We start from the raw sequence: 24,413 nt of genomic DNA, 5'->3' as shown, positions 1-24,413 counted from the left end.
AGGGCCTGTATGGGAGGCAACCAATTGATGTTTCTCTCTCATATCAATGTTTCTCTCTCTCTCTCTCTCTCTCTCTCTCTCTCTCTCTCTCCTCCCCCTTTCCTCTCTAAAAATCAATAAAAACATATTCTTGAGGAGGAAACTGGTCTTGCAAGGCGTGTCAGGCCATAAAAACTGAACAATGCACTGCCCTGGGAGGGTGGGGGAGGAAGGGTCATTATCGTTGGCCCCAGGACAGATCATCAGATATGGCCTGGGGACCCCCAACACCTGGGGGCCTTCCTGTAAGCCCACGAAAGGGGGTGGAACCATATCTGCAAGACAAAGACTCCAGAAGGTTATAAAAAGTGGAGCCCTCTACGTGTTTCTTCACTCTGATTTGGAAATTATTCCCCGAGTCCACTAGTGTTAATAAACGGGGTCCCTCCCTTTCTCTAGGAAGCGTGCTTGGTATTTCTTTGGTCTTCTGCAACATTCTCAGGCGAGGATAAAAAAAAAAAAAAAAAAGAATCACCAATAAATGCATAAATAAGTGGAACAACAAATTGATGTCTCCCTTCCTCTCTAAAAAAAATAAAATAAAATAAACATTTAGAAAAAAAAGTACAAATTGATAGTTACAAAATAGTCATGAGGATGTAATGTATAGCATAAGGAATATAGTAAAAAATATTCTAATAACTATGTATGGTGTCAGATGGGTATGAGATTATTGGTCATAATGATCACTAAGTTAAGTAATTACTGGGTTGAAAGTAATATAATATTGTATGTCAACTCTAACTGAAAAATAAACAATTATATAAAGTAAAAAATAAGTAAATAAATTGTGTTAGGCTAGATGGCTAATAAATGATATAAGAGGCCTACCCCACACAAAACGCAAACATGAATCTCCAAATGCATGGATAACACTAGGAATGCTGCTCATCAATCTGGTCTGGTAGGTGAAGGGCAAGATGAAAAGGCTAAATAAGGTTGGCCACTAGGGGTCAGTACAACTCAGACCACACCATTAGGTAAATCTAATATAACTTAAAGCTCTTTTTAATATGACTCTGCTAATGCAAATGAATAATAAAAGCCTTCTTCACTCACTGTGCTACTCACTGAGTTAAACACCTTAGATGCCTTAATTAGCTCATTTAATTTTAAAAAACATTTTCAAGATATAATTCACATATAAAATTCACCCATTTAAAGTGTACATAGTTTTACTATATTCACAGAATTGTGCAACCTACACCACAACTGGAGTTTAAAACTTTGTTAATCACATCCCCCCCCCTCCCCGCCAAAAGAAACCTACCCATTAGCAGCCACTCTCCATTTACCGCCACTCCCCACAGCCCCTCAGCCCTAGATAATCGGCTAAAGTCGTAACTATAGATAAAGGGTGTGGCAGTTGAAGGGCGGCTACAGAAGGAATGCTTTATCCTCAGGCAAGAGGAAGTGGGCCTAGTTTCAGTAACTTACTGAAGGTCAGAGTTAATTCTTTGACCAACTCTTGGCTCCTGACACTAACCTACTTTCTGGATTTACCTATGCTGGACTTGTATATAAATGGAACATATCATATATGAATTCTAAAAACAACTCTGTGAGGAATTATCATACCTATATCACACATTTAAAAAATGCAGTTTAGAGGTAACTACCTAAGGTGGTGGGAAGGGAACTGAAACCCATCTCCCTGAAACTCAACTCTGTGTTTGCAACAAGGTAAACAATCTCCCTTAGAAGTATTTACCCATGATCTGCAGATTCAACCTCAACTAACAGCATTAGATATTTTCTGTTTACTAAGATAGGGGAAAGTATAGCACATTTTCTGAGATCTTTACCTTAAAACTAGGCTTTCAAAAAGGTAAGATGTATTTTCTAAAAAATGTAAAGCTAGCCATGAACCCAGAAACCTGAATGAAGTTTCATTTGAGCATCACTGTATGTAGTTGGCCATCAGAGGCCAACTCTGCAAGCCTACGGTACAAGATGAGTGAGGTCATGTTTAATGTGGAAAAACATTTGGACTGTTAGAATAAATTCTCATCTTTTTAGCCCCTCTCTCCCTCCCTCCTGCCCTTCCTCCCTTTCTTTAAATAAACTTAAATCTTCAACAGTTGTTGGACATTGAAATTAGGTCTCAAAAGAACTGTTGGCCCAGAAAGAAACTCACTACAGACTGATTGATTTGCCTGTCACCATAACCATTATTGCTTGTCTCATTTTCAGTTCTTATAAGTGTATTTCTAATAGCACATGATCTCACTCATCTAGGGGAAATAATGAACAACATAGACGGATGAACAAGAACAGACCCAGAAACAAGGAGGCATGGATCAGACTGTCGGGCCTCAGAGGGAGGGTAGGGGAGGATGGGGGTAAAGGGGAGAGATCAACCAAAGGACTTGTGTGCAAGCATATGAGCCTAACCAGCGGTAAAGGACAACAGGGGGGTGGGGGCATGTGTGGGGAGGGGTGTGGGATGGGAATGGGGGAATGAGGACAAATATGTGATACCTTAATCAATAAAGAAAAATTTTAAAAAATTAAAAAAATAAACTTAAATCTTTATTGTTGTAAGCATTACATATGTAGCTTCTATTTTTCATAAAGAAAAGCTTTTTTGGCAGCCCAACTCCCATGGTTACCCCTCAGTGTGTTTTCAGAGAGGAAGGAAGGCTGCAACAGAGGGATAATGCTGGATCAAAACAAAGAGAAAATGATAGAACTTTCTCCACGTGAATTAAACTTAAAATTTTCAGTATCGCAGCTGCAACTAGCTTAACATGTGTCTTCTATGCTCTCCAATATACAAATTTTTAGTTTCTCAGCAAACTTCAAAACATAAACTGCCTTCTAAGAAGAAAGAATTGGACTAGATTATGAAAACTAGGATGAATGGGAAACCAAATACTTTACTTGGATTAAATGGTTGGTGGATATTATTTTTCATGTTTGCTACATTAAATAACAGTTAAAATTTAACTGGGTAACTTAAGAAGGTCTTTTTAAAATATACCTCTAAACATAGTTCAGTGGCATTTTTCTTGCTAAACAAATGAACTTCGATGATCACTGTATTCTCCCAGGATCCACAAATTTGTTAGGCTTAAATTGTAATTTCAGGTTGTTGGACTACATTTCATTTCATTATTTTATGAGCTATAATCAGAGAAATGAGGTTTACACTAAGCTAAATCTTACAAGGGAAGTGCTTTTTTATGGCAGACTAAGCATTTATAGGGGCCCCTTTAAAATAATTATCCATTCTGCTAGGAAACTAATCTCTGGCACTTTAGTAAACATCTTTACATTATTTAAAAATAAATGGCTTTCACAGTTGAAAATTAATGAGTGAGTGCTCTGGTTGCTATAAGTCAGCACGATATGAAGAAGGTAAAACACGCGGTAGTCACTGTGTATCAAGGTGATTAGTAAGGCAGTGGCAAGTCTCTTAGAAGTAATTTATTCTTCAAATGGAATAAAATGCTACTGTAATTTTCACTCTGGTTAAGAAAATGCTAATAAAACCTGAGGATGAAATATAATTAATAGTTCTTCGAAATGTGCTGCCACGGGTGATATGAGGGCTGTACAATATTAATTCCTTTACGTTTGGTCTGCTTCTAAGATGTTCATCAAGTGGGGTGATAATCTTCATCTGAGACAGGTGAACTCTACCAGTGTCTTCTCCCTTTTGGCATTCCAAGTAATTATTTTCTGCCTGCTTCAGCAGCACAAGTATGTCCCCATGCTGTAAAGTACAATACCACTCTCTGAAGCAATTATTATTTAATAAAACATTATTACTCTTCCCACATTTTAATCTTTGAAGCCTAAAGCATTTAATAATGTGTAAAGCAGTAATAACAGAGGCTGGTGATTTTTTTTTATATTTGTCAGTAAAGAAAGAGCTCTATTTTGCCTTACAAGAGAGTTCGCCGGGGTTTTGCGAGACAATGTCTTCATTGGCAATCCCATGAGGCACAGACAGCTTAAATATAACCCAATAAAAGGATTATTCACAATCAAAAAACCCTCATCATAAATTGCTGGTCATCTGGGGATTTGGAAGGTGTAAAGTACAACTTCTCCAGGAAAATCTTCACCCGACTTCCTCATGCTCCAGGTCTAGTGGGGCCTGCCATTTCTCATGGAGACTGAGTCCTTGGGAGTGTGGAGTTGAGCCCATAGCTGAATGTGGCCTAAAGTTCTCTTTAACAACTAGAACCAGGAAGTTCTATTCTATAAAACAAGGTCCACCAAGTCACGTGGTGCTTGAAGGATAAATACTCAGCACCAGAGCTCACAGCCTATAAAGACCTGCCTTTGAGTAAGGGTTCTCAGTGCTGTTGTCCTCTGAAGGCTGGTGGGGACAGGCAGCTCCTCTACAGGCTAATGACTCCTTCATTTGTCTTCACTCTCATCTTACAAGGCACCTCTGCTACAAAGCGTCTACTTAAACCCAATTCATTGCCTGACTCCAGTCACTTCCCGGTTCACTCAGCTCTGTCTGATTTTAGAATGGTTTTTATATCTGTACCCAACCCTGGCCAGGGGACTCTGTTCCCTGCCATGGTCAGTTTTGGCTGATGAGTACAGGTCAGAGGCCTTTACAATATAAAGGCATTCCCAGGGAATGTGATCACACAAGCTCACTTTCAACAAGGAAAGAGGTTGCTTGGGTCCCTCCATCACTCAGGAGCAAAGTTGCAGAGTGCGAGGGGTTAGGTACTGATGCTTCTTAGCATTTATGTCAGAGTCCCAGGGCTCCCAATGTACCCAGGTTCCTGGTTAGCAACTTAATGGCAGGGTAGCCTTGGAAAAAATGAGGAATTTAAGAAATTATTTCATAATGAGACATACTCCTCTAATATACCATTATTTTCAATTTATTAATTTGATTCTTCGAATGCTTTGTTGACATTACATGGCTATGCTAAGAACCATAAGTATTATTTCCATAGTATGGCATAATGGTTAAGAGCATGGGCTCAGAGTCAGTTGATCTGTGCTCAAAAGCTGGCTCTGCCATTAACTAGCTTTGCTCCCTATTTTTTAAAAAATATTTTTTTTTAGCCCTAGCTGGATTGGCTCAGGGGATTAGTGTTGGCCTGTGGACTGAAGGGTCCCAGGTTCGATTCCAGTTTAGGAACATGCCCAGGTTGCAGGCTCGATCCACAGTGGGGGGCATGCAGGAGGCAGCCAATCAATAATTTTCTCTCAGCATTGATGTTTTTCTGCCTCTCCCTTCCTCTCTGAAATCAATAAAAAATAATCTCTCTATATAAAAGCCTAAGTGACTGTCCGACCATCCAACCATCCAACTGATAGCTATGATGCATAATGACTTGGCAGCTACGGTTCTCAGGTGACACACCCGGAACCAGAGAGGAGGGAGCCCGATTCTGGGGTGTGTCACCTGAGAACCGTCCTCTCGCAATTGGGGACCCCTCAGGGGATGTTGGAGAGCCGGTTTCGGCCCAATCCCCACAGGCCAGGCCGAGGGACCCCACTGGCGCACAAATCCGTGCACTGGGCCTCTAGTAATAAATAAAATGAAATATATTTTTTATTGTTGATAGTATTACAGATATGTCCCATTTCCCCCCCTTTACCCCTGCCGTTACTTAATGGCTCTATGTACTATTTTATTCATCTGTATAATAGAGATAATAGTAGTATCTACCTCACAGGGTTGGTGTGAGGAATAAATGAGTTATTTAACATACATAATGTGTTTTGAATAATACCTGGTCCATAATAAGTGCACAATACATCAGGCATTATTTATTTATTATTTTAAAATAACCTAACCCAAATAATACTTCTGGGTTTTAGCAATTAAAAATGTCACCAGTTTATATGAAGATGAATATATATGAATACACTACGTCTTTCTTATCTATTCAAGGAAAATTTCATAAAACCCTAAATGGCTTAAAGTGAAAATAATTTCTGGCTCAATGATGGAAATATAGCACAATATAAAATTATTAGCTGCTATTCTTGATAAAAGCTACTGTCATGCAATTGTTTAAAAAGTACAAACAGGCCCCGGCTGAGTAGCTGAGTTGGTTGAGCGTTGTCCCGATAAGCCAAGGCTTGATCTCTGGTCAGAGCACATACAAGAAACAACCAATGAATGCATAAATAAGTGGAACAGCAAATCAATATGTATTTTTTTTCTCTCTCTTTAAAAATCTATCAGTAAAAAAAATAAATAAATAAAACAGTCCCGATTTCCCTATTTTTTAAAACATGTTTTTATTGATTTCAGAGAGAGAGGAAAGGAGAGGGAAACATCAATCAGATGCCTCCTGTACAACCCCTACTGGACAGGTGACCTTTTGGTGCATGGGAGGATGCACAACCAACTGAGCCACACTGGCCAGTGCTCCCTATTTTTTTAAAATATATTTTTTATTATTGATAGTATTACAGATACTTCCCATTCCTCCTCCCTTTACCCCCACAGCTCCTTATTTTTATTTGTCTTAGATTTTTTTAGGTTAACCAAACCAAAGTGGTGAGAGCACATCAGCTCTGTTTTTAAGTATAGAAAATGAAGGTTTAAGGTCATATGATGAGAAAAATATTCATAAAAGAACAAAACTATTACTTCAACTATTCCAATTATTAATGAAAGCTTCTAATTGGTAACAATTAAATGGCCCATGATACTTAGGTTTATAAAAGAAGAAAATTAGGGAAAAACCATTCACCTTAATAAGACCTTTCTATTTTATTTTAAATTTTACTCTGTGGGCAAGGTATATAAACTATAAAATCTGTCAGATTTTGTAAAAACCCATCAATATAACCTACTGGTCAGGTTTTTTAGAGTTGCTGTTTGGTCAATTCCTGTCTGCACTGTCTCCTATTCCTATATTTCTCCCAATAAAACCTTGCTTTAAAGACCTAGGTTTTATTATGGACTACTTATCTAAAGAACTCTTAAGGATCAAGTCCATATCTGTCTCATCATCTTCCTCTAAGGAATAATGGATCTTATATATTACTTTAGGACAAACCTCTTGACCACAAACATTTTTCAAAGCTAAATTTACCATGTATTTCCTGTAGAGAGGGTGTCCTGGTTTAGGGCGAGGGGGTAGCACCGGATCTTGACTTTTAAAAACTTGACTCTTGGTTTTTGTGAGTCTGGAAGCCACGTTATTTTGTTTTTCCTGAAGATCCATGTCAGAAGAAGACCGATTAAAAGGTAGTTTTTTATTTGATGTTCTGGTTGTAGAAAGTCTCGGGGGAGGTGGTCTCTCAGGGGCCCCCCTGGGAGGAGGCTGTTGAGCTGGTGTGACTTTTCCATTTATAGGTCTGAAAGGCAAGGTGGGAGCTGTGAATCAGTGTTTGATCAACATTTAGGTTCTGTTTTGCCCTAACACACACACACATGCACAGCTTTCTGCTAGCACAATACAATTACCTGAACACGCAGGGTATGCTATTTCTGAGCAAATGGCTGCTGCATTAAACATTATATTACTAGAGGAAATGTCATGATGTTCCAGCTTCCTCTCATCCTGCAGTAGAGATTCATTAGTTCAAGACAAACAAGCATTTACTATCATGAGCTCTCTAATGCCCCATTTGCTCGTAAACATATCATGACTGTTTCAGGAAACTAAGCACATTCTACCAAAGTCTGAGATGAAAAGCTTATAACAAGATGTCAGGTATATGTGATGTGGTCTAGTTCATGATTAGAAAAGGAACATCAAACTACCCTAATATTCATTCATGTTATAGGAATTACTATTCCAACTCTAGGTTAGATTAATATAAAGAAAGTTGTTTTGAAAATGAGCTAGGACAGCCATTACTTTGAAAACCTTTCCTTCATCCCTATGATAAAAATAATTTCTAACATAGGAACATCTTCTGATAGTATCACAGCTTTTTGTTCCAACAGCCCTGGGACTCAGGCAGGCAGGTCACCACTGAGCTCACAAAGCCTGTCTCCCTTTGGAAATGTCAAAACCAGGCAGATTCCTCAGAACGGGGAGTGGGTGACAGTGTGAGAATGAGAGTGTGAATGTATAGGTGTGCGAGTGTGTTCATTCCAGAAGTGGAGTTGTTCCAGGTCCAGAAAGGAGTCTTGTTTGTTGGAGGAAAAGTAATAGAGATCTGTTTGTGTTCTGTGAGTTTTGGGGATTGAGTTCAAAGAAGAAGCAGAGATTCATTCCTACCACCTGCTGTCAGAGCAGACTGTAGGCTAGTGGCCTGGGTGAATTCGTGAGTTTAATGTATCTGTAAAAGAATATCTAAGGCCAACAGCACTCAGTTTTGATGACAGAAAGGAGAGTCCAGTCTCTGAGGCATTAGCTGCTCTCTTACTTTTTAAAAGCTTTCCCACACTGACCTTGGTGGAAGCCTGGGGGGTCCTCGCACAGTGCCTCCCATTTGACCAGCCTGGTTGGATTCCTGCAAGTACCAGGGAATGTTTTTTAGTTAAGGTTTATCTGAAACAAGACCTTGTCAAGAGGAGTTGTGGACAACTTTTTGGCTGGATCTATAAGTGGAAATGTAGCTGAGTTAGAGAAAGTAAAACAAGTTAGAGAGAAAGTAGAGAAAATTTTTAGTCTTAAGCAATATTAACTCATCCCACATTCCCACCTAAATTGTCCACATCCTAATACAAGTGAAGATATAGAGGAGGAGACTGGCGATCTGCTATTGTGGATCATGACCCAACCGATTTCCCTGCATTGTTGAACACCTAGCAGATTCAAAGGTATCAAGGATGATGCTTCAATCATAATGGGTTACACAGTAGCAATTTAAGCAGAAACTGTAGAAAATTAAAAACAAAAACAATGGCTTTTATTTATTCCATGATGACATATAAGACATGTACTGCTCCTAAGTTTAACACATAATAAGTTGCGGGAAACAGCCTATTGCCTTCACTAGCAGAGAGGTGTGGACAAGGATCCCGGAATGCTGGTGACCCTTGAGTTCTGGCAAAGCTCAGGGCTGTATACCCACTGGTTAGTGGAGACAATGGTAGCTGAAGAAACTTCCCTTACTGATAAGATAGTCTGCCTGTTACTGGAAATTGCCTAAGGGCTATAGGTGTATCCCAAACTGAATAAAAAGATGGCAAGGCCAGAGCCCAGGTGGAGTCCTTCCTTTTGAGCTGGGCTCCTGCCTGGTCCCCCAATATTTCCAAATTATTGTTTCTTGTCTCATCTCTTTCATTTGGGTGCAGCCCCTCTTCCAGAGCCCAAACTCTGAACCACGCGGGACGTGGGACCTTCACAATAAGTGAAGTGGTGATTAGTTTGTTTTGCTTAGAACAGGCAGATCTCTCACCACTGGATGGTTAATACATTGTGCAGTGGGCTCTGAACGAGGAGGCCGCAGAACAATATGAGAAGTTTAAGGGATGGCCTGAAAGAAAGGCATGTGAAGATTAACAGAAAAGGTCCAAGGGAACAGAAAGCTGGGACCACTAGAGCAACGGGGTGGATGTGCTGAGAAGAGATTAAAGAAAAAAAATTTAATCCTCACTCAAGGATATGTTTAGAGAGAGGGGGAGAAAGGGGGGGGGAGGGGGGAGAGAGAGAGAGAGAGAGAGAGAGAGAGAGAGAGACAGAGACACGTGCCCTAACCGGGGATAAAACCCTCAACCTTTGGGTATACAGGATGACTCTCCACCATGCCAGTTCTGAGAAGTTTTGTAGGAAAGAGCATAGGGGGTAATGCGGGTAATGTGAAAAACAAAATACAGCTTGGAATGTTTTAGCTTAATAGCACATGAGAGAAATTGGAAGTGTGGAGCTCTATAGAAAGATTTTGCTAGGGAAAGGGCTTCAAACTGGGTTATTTAAATAACTTTTATGGAGATGGTATAGCCCAAGGATTGGGAAATGAGTATAATACGTGGAAAATATTTTCATATCTTCTGTTGAATGAGAAATTAAAACTTCTGTTTTTGGAGGGAAAAGTCCTCACCAAATTCTTCTAATACTAATTGAATCTCCTTTTTAACCTTTTCTACTTTCTAAGCACCTAACACTGACTTCCAGGAAATAATATTTCTCCAGGACTTCATAAGGAGGGAAATGCCAGCCCTTTAATATTACACTGCCTTTTTTTAAAAGGAGGTTTAACTATACCTTCGGAGATCGTTGAACTAAGTCAGACTGTTTCACTCCTTCTCTTATATAAATGAGTTAAAACTCACTTCAATGAATTTTAATTCAGACTGAATATTTATAACTTTTCCTTAAGTACCAAATGATTAATTGCCAATAACTGCGATCATTGAAATATGTTTCAATGTTTTAAAACCCCATTTTAAAAAACAAATTAAGCTTGCCCTTAAAACTTGGTTTTGCTAATGAGTTCAGTTAATGTAGTGAAGAGAGTCACCAGCTCATAAACCCTGCAATATTCCAGACTATCATCCATGCCTTATAAATATGCTGCTGCTGATATTGTCCCCTGACAAATACTGCTATGATACTAGAAAAATTCATTTATTTCTTTGGCTACTTTAAAAATTAAAACAAAAAAGCAGAAAAACACTCTAGTAGATAGGAAGGAACTTCTGTTTTTTCTCAACATTACAGTGATTAGACAACTTCATTAAAAGCAACTTTTAAAAAATATAGATGTATAAATTTGACATAGAAAGTTATAGATGATGTACTGTAATAAATACACACCAGATAATCCTAATCTAGTCCCAAATACTAGATGCAGTTTTCTCCAGATGGTGCCATTTTATAACAACCTTAACCCTTTGCAATCGCTTGCTTTTTTCTCGATTCCTTTATTCTACTCAGAATTTAATTTTTTAAATACCCCAGATTTTACAAAGTGCGGCAGTAGAATAAAAAACTGGAGTTTCTTTTCATACAAACTTATTTATTTGGATTTTTTTATATTTCAAATACATACGAGCTGCTACCGATGCTAACTGTGTCGAGTCACACTCAACATCCGAGTGCAAAAGGTTAAATATCTTTTTCTCAATTTTCTACAACGAGCAAACTCTAAATCAGAGAAAAAGGCAGTACCCTCAAATGCCCGATGAACATTAGGCACCTTCTGACAGGCACTGCTGTATCTGACACACTGAGTATAGGGAAACTGTTCCTGCAGAAGCCACTGCCTTAGTATTTGCTTAAATTCAGGTTTATGCCGAGGTTCTGCCAACAGTCTTTGGGAGATTGCTGATTAGGGCTTCCCTCCTCTTCAATAATATTCCACACCTAACTGGAGCTGCTCTGACCTCCCGGTATTCCGGCTTTTGATGTGATGTGTGTGGATAGGCATTTTAGTTTCTGGAGAAGTTGGTTTTTCTGCTGTACTGACCCTATAGATGCCATCTTTTTTGTTTGCAGGTGCTTCTTCTCTTCTTTCTCCAGGAACTGGTACCCTCTATGTCCTGAATTCGTGACCCACGTTCTGTGCTGTACCTGTGACTCCCTCCTGCCCCAGCTGGCAGCCTCCTTGGGGAAGGCTTTGGGAGTCTTGGGTTCCCATGGTGGGCAACAGGGCACACAGAACATCTGCCTCTGAGGACAGAATGGCTCCAGTGGATCCTGACGCTCCTCACCGTGGAGCCCTTCATTGTTTAAGTGAAGAAAGTGAGATTTGGCAATGATAGCCATTGTCCTGAGATGGAAAGTTCCTCAGCACTGAAGGCAGGAGAAACAGGAGAAGGTTTTATGCTGTGCCGTATCAGAAGTCAGAGTGGCAAAGACCAAGCCTGTCCTCATGGGTCATTACGCTGGAGAAAGTTTTCCACAGATCCTCACCCACATCTGAAGTCTTTATGGCCTCTGGTCTAAAATCATTCAGTAATTGTAAATCTTAAACGAAAGGAATTTCTCATAGATTTGACTTTCTGACCCTAGAAATCTATTTGTGTGACTTCAGCCAAATCATTTAACTTGTGGTCTGTTTCTCATCTCTTCTTCCTTCAGATCCAGTGTGTCTATTATGAGATGTATTTATTACAGTTCAGCACAGAATGCTTTGACACCCCCCCCCCCCCACCTTATAAACAGTGCAGGACAGGATTTTCCTCATGTTGGTCATGTGAGGTACAAAAAAAGGTGAATATAATACTTCTCCAGATGGTGTAGTTTATTCTAACTTCCTTTTCTTGTTTTTCTAAAATGCAGCAGTTGCTTTGTGGACTGCTTAACACCAAATGTAATACCTCGTGCTTTAATAGAGCTTTATGGCTTACAAAGCCCAGAACTTAAATGAATGATATGTATGCCTACTCATCATTCTCTCACTCTCTTTTATAATCCTTTAGAGAAGATGCTGTAACCTTCTCAGGTACTTTCTCCTTTGTGGAAATTTGGACTTTCCTATTCAACAATAGTATGGTAGGGGATCTATCATCCCCTTTTGGAATTTTTTGGCCCAGTTTTAATAAAAATTTATTAAAATGCAAGTGTTCACTTTGAAAATGCAAGTGATCACTAAATTTCAATCCAGCCTACAGGAAAATCTCATTAACTTGATCTTGGCTAATTCAATTTAATGTCTTCTTCCAAGATATTTCTCTTCAACTAGATGATTAGATAGTTTGCATGTAAAATAAGCATAGTTAATACACAATGCAAAACTATTATAAAATTTGAACTGAAAATTTGTTTCACAGACTTTAAAAATTGGTTTATTTTGAAACAAACCTTAAAGATTATCTATCATATGGGAATTTCAAAAAGTCTAAGGAAATTATATTAAGGTTGAAGGAAAAAAATATGTTTAAAACTCTTTGCCCATAATTGGTTAAGAAGCACATGGTAAAGAACTATTTTTTAAAATTTAAAAATAGTTTTCCCCTAAATTTCAGAGTAACAAATTTTTATGGTAATTATCTTAAAATTATGTCACTAATTGGTATTTTAAATAAAAACTGATCATTGAAATAAATCTATTTCCACAAATAGTACAGGTTTTTAGAGATTTTTCATAACTTCCTCATTAATAGGGCCATTTAAAAGACATGGCTGATCAAAAAATAGACCCAGAGTCATAGAAGCATGAACAGACTGTTGAACCTCAGAGGGAAGGCAGGGGAGGGTGGATGGGAAGAGATCAGCCAATGAACTTGTATACATATAAGCATAACCCATGGACAGACAATGGGGTGGTGAGGGTGGGAGTCGGGGAAACAGAAGCGGGCTGGAAGAGGTTAATGGGGGGAAAAGGAAGACCTATGTAATACTTTCAACAATAAAGATTAAAAAAAAAAAAGGGATGACTAGACAATGAAAGGAGGCCATTCATAATTAAAGAGTTATATTTTTCATGCCCCAGGGTATAGGACAAATTATTTTATGATGAAGTACAATAAATTGGCCTAATTCTTTTGTTCTGTAGGGGTTTGTAAAATATAAAGCATCACATTAAAATAAGTACATGGAACTTAGACCCTAATTTGTAATAAGATATTTTTTAATCTGACCAGTAAAATAATTGCACATATTTAAAATTAGTGCATCAGTTGGTCTTCAACCTACAACACTCTATAATGACCACTTACCAAGTCTCTAGTTCTGTCAACATTACTGGGTTTTCCAGATACTGTACTGTAAGTGTATCCAATAGGCTTTTCAATAGGGAGAGGAGGTGGGCTTTGTGGATCCTCATGTAAACCTGGAAAAATAGCAGTAATTCATCAATAATTTCTGGTATTTGGGGATTCAAAAGAATGAAATGACTGCAGCTTGGTTCCTTAGGAAAATGGTTAAAAGATCCACACAAAGATGGATAGCTAGTCAAGCAAGTGAGAAAGAACTCCCAGCAAACTTCAGAAAATTGATGGGTTAGTAGACATTAGTTACAAAATATTTTATAGAGAGTAAAAATAATGCTAAATAATTATGACAGTAGCCAACATTTTTGAGAACTTTCTATGTGCCAGGCATTAAGTTAAGGCACTTTATTCATATACATTTCTCCAACCAACATCTATCTATGCACTAGATCTGTGCATTCCACTAGCTAGCTAGTAGTTACACTAGTATGTGGTGATTTAAATGTAATTCTTATAATTAAATAAAATTAAAATTTCAGTTCCTCAGTTGCACTAGCCACATTGGTTAGTGGCTACCATATTGTACAGCACAGATCTGGAATATTTCCATCTCTGAAGAAAGACCTATTGGACAGCACTACACTAAATAATATCCTACCCGTTTTTCAGATGAAGAATCTGGGAAGAAAATATATGAGTCACCCAAGGTTTTAATGCTAGTAATTGTCAGAACCAGGGTTTTGAACTCAAAAGGCTATGCTCCTTGTAATAGGCATGCTGTTTCTTAACAGGCGGGGTAGTCCACCTTCCCCCATCCAAATCTTTAAATGTGTTTTGTAATCCATTAGCTCCAGATTAATAGGCATAACTGCCCCCTCAATTTAACAAACAATATCCTTACAGCCAAACTACATCCTTACCTCAGTCATCGTGGACCCCCAACTTATTTTAAAAAGAAAACAAAGATGACCAGATTTAATTAGTAACAACGAATTAAAATCTGTGTGCACAAACACATGGAGAGGGGATGACTGCAACACACAAAGGAGGCTAAAACCATCTTTTATGTGTGGCGTAGGCATTTAAAGGGGTGGGAGGTTTTCCCATTCTTTCAAAAGACACTGCTGCCATTTCACAGGAAAAACCTGTATCAAGAGGATGATCTGTCAGGTTCCTATTTTATCCAGAGACAGGAAAACACTCAAAAGGAGGAAAACATCCAGGCCAACTACTAGACAAACAATGATTTAGAGATAAGTGTTCTCAGTGAGAGACAGCGCTGCTCTGGGAATTAAGACACAGGAACATTCCAACTCAGTCACCATCTGGAAGTCTTTCTCTGTGCTGCAGTTTCTTTATTCTTAACAAGGAAGTAATGAATCATTTAGGATATGATATTGTTGTGACAAACAATTACAGGTACAAAGTAGTAACAATATGCAAGTAGAGAAGAGACAGCTGACTGACAGGAAGGAACATAGGAATTATCCGGAGGGGGTATGTGGGGAGATGGAGATTTCCAATTTCAAATAATGTGAAAGTCTCAAAGAAAAAAGTGGCATTTGAGCAAAGACCCGAAGGAATGGTAAAGAGGGGAGCCATGCAGATATCTGGGAAAAGGACATCCTAGTCAGAAGGAACAGGTCCCCAGGGGAAGGAGCTGACAGGTTCAAAGAAGAGCCAGGGGTTTTGCACCACGAAGCTGTTCCTTCCTTCACTTGTCCATTTCAAGTTCTTCAGACACCAAAAGTCTTACTTTTCTTCCTCCATGGCATATATGCATTGCTTGATCATTGTAATGATAAAATTCTTGGGAAATAACTCTCTGGCAACTGGCACTTCAGTTCTCTCATATACAGTTTCTGGAGCTTTGTCAGGATTTCAGGACTATTGGTCCAATTTATAAGGGTGCTGACTGGAATAATATGCTTCCTATATATAATGGGATAATATGCTCTCTATGACAGACATATAGAACTTCATTTGCTATCCGTTTCAATTCCTTTCCCTACCATATCTTTACCAGAGGCACCAGGATAGGATGTTACAATTGTATTCTGAGTTTCAGTCTCCCTCTATTCTCTCTACTTAAAGACATTGTTAAAGGGAAATAAAATCCAAATTTACTGTACTAATTGTCTCAAGAATTGTAAAAAAAAACCCAACTTGCTTTTAAATGTCCTAGACTACAATGATGATAAATGGCTGATCACACATAGTTTCAAAGCAAACATTGATAAAAGAGCATGTATTTTCCCCAGGCTCTTGGAGAGCAAATAAAGAAGGCAGAGAAGTGCTTACATTTTCCTGGTTTGGCTGGAATTCGAATCACAGTGGGCTTTCTGGTGGGTGCTGGTTGAACTGCTGGTTCTTTTGTTGGTTCTGTCTTTGTGGGGACCTGAAAGGGATCTAATGAAAAACACAGTTTATTTTGCATGTTTTAGTTAACATGGACTCAAACAAAAAATCTCATTCATAATTAAAGAGTCATATTTTTCATGCCCCAGGGAAAACTATTCATGGATAAACAAAATCTCAGTTTGCAGAGACAAAAACAAAGTCGGAGCTCATGAAAGGAAATAACTTGATGCTCTGTAAATAATTCATATGGCTTTTCTCCTCTCTGATGAGAGGGATCCAGGACAATCTTGAATTATGTAGAAGCTATCTTACATGGGAGTGCAATCATTTCATAAGTATCCGCCTGAAAATGAGGGGCAAGTGAACTGAGGAGCCAATTTTCCCTCTAATGTGAAGCCTCCCAGGCCCCCAGGAAAAAAAGACCTCCGCTCCCCACACGCCTGTGCCTGTGGAAAACCTACCCACATGACTAGCACATGATGGGTGCTCAGCAGAGGCTTAGATTTTAATACTTTAGTAAAATGACACTTTAGTAACATGAAAATGAAAAACGTTTTATTCTGAAAATAAAATAAGACAGCCCCTTTCAAATATATCATTTTGGGGTAACGATACATGACTTGGCAATTCTTTATCTTAACTGATTCATTTAAAATAGATAGTGTATGCCCTGGCTGGTGTGGCTCAATATATAGAGTATCAGCCCATGCACCTAAGGGTTGTGGGTTTGATTCCTGGTCAAGGGCATGTACTTGGGTTACAGGTTCAATCCCCTGCACCTGATCGTGTGCATGCAGGAGGCATCCAATGTCTCTCTCTCTCTCAATCTCTCACTTTCTTTCTCTCTGTCCCTCCTTCCTCCTATCTCTAAAAATCAATGGAAAAAATATCCTTGGGTGAAGATTACCAAAGATAAATAAATGGGCAGTATATGCTTAGAAAAAGTATTTTTTTAAAAAGAATAACCACCAAACTTTTTTCCTGAAAGGAATATTCTTGTTTTCTTTAATGTCAATATTCTTTTCAGTAGTTTGGAAAAATGACCATAAAATTTTTTAAAGATGAGAAATCTAAAAATAACTAGATTAGCAAATCTACACTAATAAAAGAGAAACATGCAAATTGACCATACCTCCACTACACCCACCAGCCACCCCCACCAGCCAATCAGGAGCGAGTATGCAAATTAACCAACAAAGATGGCCGTGGCCACGGAGCTGGAGCGAGCAGGAGGCTTGGGTTGCCCCTGGCAATGGAGGAAGCCAAGCTTCCCACCAGCCCTAGCCGGCCATGGCCTCCACTCAAGGCTACAAAGTTTTAATTATAGAAGATAAATAAATCCCAGATATCTGCTTCCAGCTGGCCCTGGCCTCCGCTCAAGGAGGCACTGAAAAAAAAAAAAAAAGGAGGGGCTGGGAGCCTGGATCACCAGGGGGCGTGGCCAGCCTGAAAACAGCCCTCAGCTCCTCACCCAGGCTGGCCAGACTCCCATGGGGTGAGGGTCCCCGCTGGGGGGCTTGGCTAGCCTGCAAACAGCCATGAGCCCCTCACCCAGGCTGGCCAGGCACCCCAGTGGGGACCCCCACCCTGAAGGGGGTGTGGCAAGCTTGAACAGAGCCCTCAGCCCCTCACCCAGGCTGCCCCACACCCCAAGCGAATCCCCACCCTGATCTGGGATACCCTTCAGGGCAAACCAGTCGGCCCCCACCCGTGCACCAGGCTTCTATCTATACTAATAAAAGGGTAATAAGCTAATTAGACTAGGAGACCTTCTGGACATTCTTCTGGACAAAACCATGGTGGCGGGGCCGAGGTAGAGGCAGTTAGAGGCCAAGAGGGGAGGGCAGTTATGGGTGATCAGGCCAGGATGGGACGGCAGTTGTGAGTGATCAGGCTGGTGGGGGGCGGGGCCATTGGGGGTAAGCAGACCAGCAGGGGGGCCAGTTGGGGGCAAGCAGGCCAATGGGGAGGGAAGATGGGGGCAAGCAGGCTAGCAGGGGGGGGCAGTTGGGGGTGATCAGGCTGGTGCGGGGGGCACTTGGGGGGCAAGCAGGCCAGTGGCAGGGGGCAGTTTGGGGCGAGCAGGCCGCCAGACAGAGCGGTTAGGGGCAATCAGGTAGGCAGGTGAATGGTTAGGAGCCAGCAGTCCTGGATTGCGAGAGGGATCTCCGACTGCTGGTTTAGGCCCGATCCCTGTAAACTGGCAGTAGGACATCCTTTGAGAGGTCCCAGATTGGAGAGGGTGCAGGCCGGGCTGAGGGACCACCCCGCCCCCCCCCCCCCCCCGTGCACAAATTTCACGCACCAGGCCACTAGTATAAAATAAAATGCTGTATAATTGATACTCTACACTGCACACAGGATCTCATGACACCACCTTTGCCTTTATTCAACAAGAAGCAGAATGAGTATAAGCTGTAATTCTGCACCTGTTCAATGAATATTTGCCTTAGGGAGACACTCCCTGTAAAACAATGCATCCCATAGCTCCTGTGATGAACAGCACTCATGTTCTGCCCATTATGAGCTGCAGTTCAATAAACACCTTTTGCTGACCAGTTCTTTGTAGGATATGTGAAGAGCTGAGCTCAGAATAAGGAGGCCCTTCAGCTCCCTGATACTTCTCCTTGCCTTCCACCCAGTTTGCAGGCAATCCTACCATCCTATACCCTCCAAAGGTATCACTCACTTGCTCACCTATGTATGTCTGCCATGTGCCAGTAACAGTGCTGGGTGGGGAGATACAAGAGTAAAGTACAATCCTATTTTAAGTTTATTAGCTACCACCTAAAAAGGGCCTCCAGATGGCTGAGAAAAAAAAATTAGATGACCTTTCTGTGAAACCCTGTCTATCAGTCACAAATGAGGCGAGTCTTATCTAAGTTCAAAAAACCAACTCAAGATTATCAGAACATCCAACTTTTTAAAAAGGCTCTTGTAACAATGTAACTTTCTTTCACTGTAACCTATGTCCCCACAAAATAAACAAACAAAGGTCCTTCTTTTAGGCCTAACCAAATTCTTTAATCATTATTTTGTTATAGCATTATTTTCTACTTCAAAAGTAATATTTATTATAAAAATGGGAAACATACGACAGAAAATCTCCTGTAATCCTATCCCTTTGGGAGTAATTATTATCTAAGATGTGTATCTGTCTATAATTTTTTTCTATAGTACATGTATTATTATGTAGGTATTTTGCAAAACAAAAACAGGATCATTTTATATCCATTTCTTTGTAGTTTGCTTTTCCACTTTTCTTATTCAGTATTGGTTGGGTCCCTGCTGCACATCAAACACCATTCTAGATGCTGGGAATACTTCAATGAACAAAGCAAAGAACTTTGCCCTCATGGTACTTACACTGCAGCAAGGAGATGGAGATAGTAAACAATAAATATAATAGATAAGTAGTTCATGGGGTAGATTGGAAGGCGAGAGGTACTACTGAAAAAGGAAAAAGTAGAGTAAGGTGAGGCACTTCAGGTGAGGGCATAAGGGACGCAGATTGTAGCATGAAACAGGAGGGTGAAGTTGGGGAGAGTGTCATGACCGTCTTTCCAACAACTGTATTTTACATATTCTAATAGTTCTTCCAACTTGAATAATATACATTGGTTTTTAAAAAAAATGTTTTTTATTGATTTCAGAGAAGAAGGGAGAGGGAGAGAGATAGAAACATCAGTGATGAGAGAGAAGCATTGATTGGTTGCCTCTTGCATGCCTCCTGCTGGGGATCAAACTCGCAATGCGGGCATGTGGCCTTGACTGGAATCGAACCTGGGACCCTTCAGTCTGCAGGCCAATGCTCTATCCACTGAGCCAAACCAGGTAGGACTACACTGGTCTTCAAGAAACAGCAGTACCACTGGATAAAAAGGAGTAGATACCCTTGTATTAATGCTCACTATTGCAAATATTACCTAAATCTGAACTCTCTGAATAGTTCATTTATTCTGAGTAACCCTAGCTAAAACAAAAGAATTTGAAGAGCCCATGTAATCTTGGCATACATTTTATTCAAATACAGAAACATAGTATCTTTCCTCTGTGTGTATTTTTCCTTTCTGTTCTCTCTCCCCTGCCTTTGCCTCTGCTCTGCCAACATGACCCTTGTTGGCATCAGAGAGCTCTAAGGAGCCACCTTACTCCCCCAGCTGTTGTAGGCTTGACTGTCCAGGAACTTGTCCGTCCTCCCTCTCCCAATCTTGGTTGTAATATCCCATTCCCTCAGGGCTCTGTTTCCTGCTGTGCCAGTAACAGTGTTGGGTGGGGAGATATAAAAGTACAATCCTACTTTAAGTTTATTATCTACCACCTAAGAAAGGCCCCTAGGGAAAGGGACCAAAAAAATCAAGAGAAGGGTTAAGGCTGGTAATTGTTCATTGTGTTCTACCTTTCAAGTGGCATTTCTGCTCTAAAGGCTGCTTTTGGTATCTGTAATCTGCTGGTTATTAACACAGTGGAATCTCGGTCCTCGTACTTAATTTGTTTCAGAAGGCTGTTTGAGAAGTGATTTGTTGGATAAGCTAATTATTTTTTTGTATCTATACATATAAAAGCCTAAGCAACCGAATGACCGAACAAACGGTCAACTGGTCGCTATCATGTGCACTGACTACCAGGGGACAGACGTTCAATGCACAGGATCGGGCTCCTTCCTGTCTGGATCAGGCCTGCAAGGACTGGGCCAAAACCAGCTATCCGACATCCTGGGAGGCTAGGCTGAGGGACTCCACCGGTGCACAAATCTGTGCACTGGGCCTCTAGTTAGATACAAGGTAAATTGAGTTAATCCATTCTAAGCCCCCAAATGATTCCATTTTAACCTTTTCCAATTGCCTGTGACCCTTGTTTCATGAGCACTTTCACACCCTTAGCAACATCAGCACTCTTGATGTCCCCTTTATGTTTTAAAATTGTGCTAATCGCCCAGCTGTGGTGGCTTAGTGGATTGAGCATCCTCCCATGGACCAAGAGGTCCCAGGTTCTATTAGGCAGGTTGCGGGCTCAATACCCAGTAGGGGGCATGCAGGAGGCAGTGGATCAGTGGTTCTCTCTCATCATTGATGTTTCTCTCTCCCCCTCTCCCTTCCTCTATGAAAATCAATAAAAAAATATATATTTTAAATTGTGCTAATCGTCAATTTCACCATGTCATACTTGGTAGCCAGATCAGACACACAAACACCTCTATCATACTTTGCAAATTATTTCTTTTTTAAGCTTTATCATTGTTCACTTTGCTGCTATCATTAACCTTCTTAGGACCTATGGTGTATTACTGTATGTATTTAATAATAAATAGCAACAAAAGCAAAAAAACACAAAAATATTCACAGCACAATTTCCTGCTATGTTAACAATGTGAGGTTTAGCAGTAAACTGACTCATACTCGCTCATTATCTCCTTTGTCACCTGAGAGATGCGTGACTGATCAACCAAGATGTTTTTCTGTGAACAACTTGGTTGAGAACTGAATTGTTTGAGATAGAGGATGTTTGAGAATAGAGGTTTGACTGTATAGGTTTTTAGTTGATGATTTGGGGTGTATGTGTGTGGAGGGAAAAGCATGGAATAACTTCAATTGTTTCCCAACTCATACCAAATTCTGGGCCAGTATACCACCTACACATTGTCTCTCAAATTCCAGGACTGAGGGCATTGAACAAGGGGGCAGGGAAAGGAGAAAAGAGGGAATCAGTGCCCTTACAGGGCTGGGCACAGGGGGCACCCAAATGTGCTTGGTTTTGGAGGACTAATGCCCCACCCCAAGTCCCACACACTGTGCAACAGATCTCACTATTGCATTAAAGGGTTCCAGGCAGAGAAACCAAGATGGCGGCATAGGTAAACACCTGAAATTGCTGCCTCGTACAACCACTTCAAAAACTACAACTAAAAGACAAACGGATATCATCCAGAACCACAGGAAGGCTGGCTGAGTGGAAATTCTACAACTAGAAGGAAAGAGAAAAGCACACTGAGATTCAGAGGAGGTGTGGAAGTAAAGTGCAGAGGTACGGAGGCACGTGAGTGGAAAGGGCTGGCAACTGAGTACTCGGTTGTCTTTTTCAATCGGGAGGGAGACAGAAGCTCCTGACTTCTCTGAACTCCAGTTCTGGGTGAGACTCTGGGGACCCAGACTCATAGTGGGAGAAACTGGACTGTCTGGCATCGAGTGGAACTCGAGGGTGGTTTTCTCTCAGAGGTGCTTGCAGCAATTATCGCGGGACACTGAGACCCGGGGCCTCTTAAGGCAGGGCTGAGGATCAGCCATAGCTGTTTGCTCCACGCTGTTGATACCCCGCCCCACCCAAGCTGAGCGCAGAGCCTTTTGCATATGAATGGCCTGGCCCTTTGCAATCTAAAATTACCTAACAAACTGCAGCTGGGTCAGAGAGACCCAGAACATCCAAAAGAAGGACCAAGGCCCCACAGCAGCTTGCATTGCTTCACAGCTGGGCCTCATCTGGGCACCTCCAAAACCCAAACAAAGAAGAGGAATCTGCATATCTCTCCATAGCTCCTGCTGGGTGGCCTCAGACAGAGGCTAAATTAGCACCTCCTTAGAGATTCAAGAGCCAGTGTACCCAGTGTTCAGAGTGGGACCATCCAGATTACAACACCTCAGATCCATAAGGGACACACTCAGGGAGCAGACTCAGGGAGCACCAAAGCCCCACTGAAGCAAGTCTTGCCCCATAACGGTGTCTCCAGCACAGAAGTCCTCCCATTATAGACACAGCTGATTCTCACAGCCAATTGGCCTGGAGGTCAATTCCTCCTAGTGATACCAACAACAATCAAGGCTTAACTACAATAAGACTGTGCACACAGCCCACAAAGGGGAGCACAAAGAGTATCCACCTCACGTAACTGGGGAGGCTGAGCCACTGGGCCTTATAGGACACCTAGCACACAAAGCCACTCTATCAACACAGGGAAGCAGCCAAAATGCGGAGACAAAGAAACATGTCACAAATGACAGAAATGGAGGAAAGCAAACTACTAGATACAGAGTTCAAAACCACGGTTATAAGGTTTTTCACGAATTTTCTAGAAACTGCCAATAAATTTAGTGAGTCCCTCGAGGATATGAAAAAGGACCAACTAGAAATTAAGCATACACTGACTGAAATAAAGAATAATATACAGAGATCCAACAGCAGAAACACCCAACCGGAAAAGCAAAAAGAAAAGAAGCAAAAAACACCCAACCGGAAAAGCAAAAAGAAAAAAGAATTCAAAAATATGAAGATATTGTAAGGAGCCTCTGGGACAACTTCAAGCGTAACAACATCAGAATTATGGGGGTGCCAGAAGAAGAGAGAGAGCAAGATACTGAAAACCTATTTGAAGAAATAATGACTGAAAACTTCCCCTACCTGGTGAAAGAAATAGACTTACAAGTCCAGGAAGCACACAGAACCCCAAACAAAAAGAATCCAAAGAGGACCACACCAAGAAACATCATAATTAAAATGCCAAGAGCAAAAGACAAAGAGAGAATATTAAAAGCAGCAAGAGAAAAACAGTTAGTTACCTACAAGGGAGTACTCATACGATTGTCAGTTGATTTCTCAACAGACACTATGCAGGCCAGAAGGGAGTGGCAAGAAATATTCAAAGTGATGAATAGCAAGAACCTACAACCAAGATTACTTTACCCAGCAAAGCTATCATTCATAATTGAAGGTCAGATAAAGAGCTTCACAGAGAAGAAAAAGCTAAAGGAGTTCATCACCACCAAACCAGTATTATATGAAATGCTGAAAGGTATTCTTTAAGAAGAGGAAGAAGAAGAAAAAGGTAAAGATAAAAATCATGAACAATAAATATATATGTATCAACAAGTGAATCTAAAAATCAAGTGAATAAAAAATCTGATGAATAGAATAAACTGGTGAATATAATAGAATCAGGGGCATGGAAAGGGAGTGGACTGACAATTCTCGGGGGGAAAGGGGTGTGGGGGGTGTGCAAAGAGACTGGACAAAAATCGTACACCTATGGATGAGGACAGTGGGGTGGGGGGTAAGGGCAGAGGGTGGGGTGGGAACCAGGTGGAGGGGAGCTATGTGGGGGAGGGGAGAGGAACAACTGTAATAATCTGAACAATAAAGATTTATTAAAAATTAAAAAAGGAGTCCAGGCATTAATATTAAACCTAAATGATTTAAATTTAAGTAGCATAGATACAACTTCAATACTAAGTATTCAAAGTCTCCTAGTTACCCACTCTTTCTCTTTTTTGTATTTATTTCAAAGAGGAAGGGAGAGGGAGACAGAACAAGAGAGAAACATCAATGATGAGAGATAATCATCAATCAGCTGCCCTCTGCATGCCCCCTACTAGGGATCGAGCCCGCACCCCGGGCATGTGTGCTGACCGGGAATTGAACCATGACCTCCCGGTTCATAAGTCAATGCTAAACCACTGAGCAACACTGGCCAGGCCGGTCTTTATTTTTAATATCATTAGCTGCTCTTTAAGAATTAGCACTTACATAA

General features: G+C 40.6%; 1 protein-coding gene across 3 annotated transcripts in view; it reads right to left on the bottom strand.

Moving 5' to 3' along the window:
• Window positions 1–24,413, bottom strand: part of SH3D19 (SH3 domain containing 19) — a 170,792-nt gene that overhangs the window by 17,089 nt on the left and 129,290 nt on the right. For 2 of the 3 annotated variants that reach the window (XM_028151642.2, XM_054717690.1), the window contains 4 exons: window positions 15,836–15,943; window positions 13,541–13,653; window positions 8,384–8,445; window positions 7,074–7,338 (listed from right to left, as the gene is read on the bottom strand). In XM_028151642.2, coding sequence (XP_028007443.2) covers window positions 7,074–7,338; window positions 8,384–8,445; window positions 13,541–13,653; window positions 15,836–15,943 — 548 coding nt within the window. Of the gene's footprint in view, window positions 1–3,616; window positions 3,758–7,073; window positions 7,339–8,383; window positions 8,446–13,540; window positions 13,654–15,835; window positions 15,944–24,413 lie in introns of all 3 variants that reach the window. The other variant, XM_054717691.1, reaches the window with a different exon arrangement.

This window comes from Eptesicus fuscus, chromosome 6 (assembly GCF_027574615.1).
Source record: "Eptesicus fuscus isolate TK198812 chromosome 6, DD_ASM_mEF_20220401, whole genome shotgun sequence".
Lineage (NCBI taxonomy): Eukaryota > Metazoa > Chordata > Mammalia > Chiroptera > Vespertilionidae > Eptesicus > Eptesicus fuscus.
The sequence above is the reverse complement of the archived record's forward strand: the minus strand, read 5'-3'. Positions and strand labels throughout refer to the sequence as shown.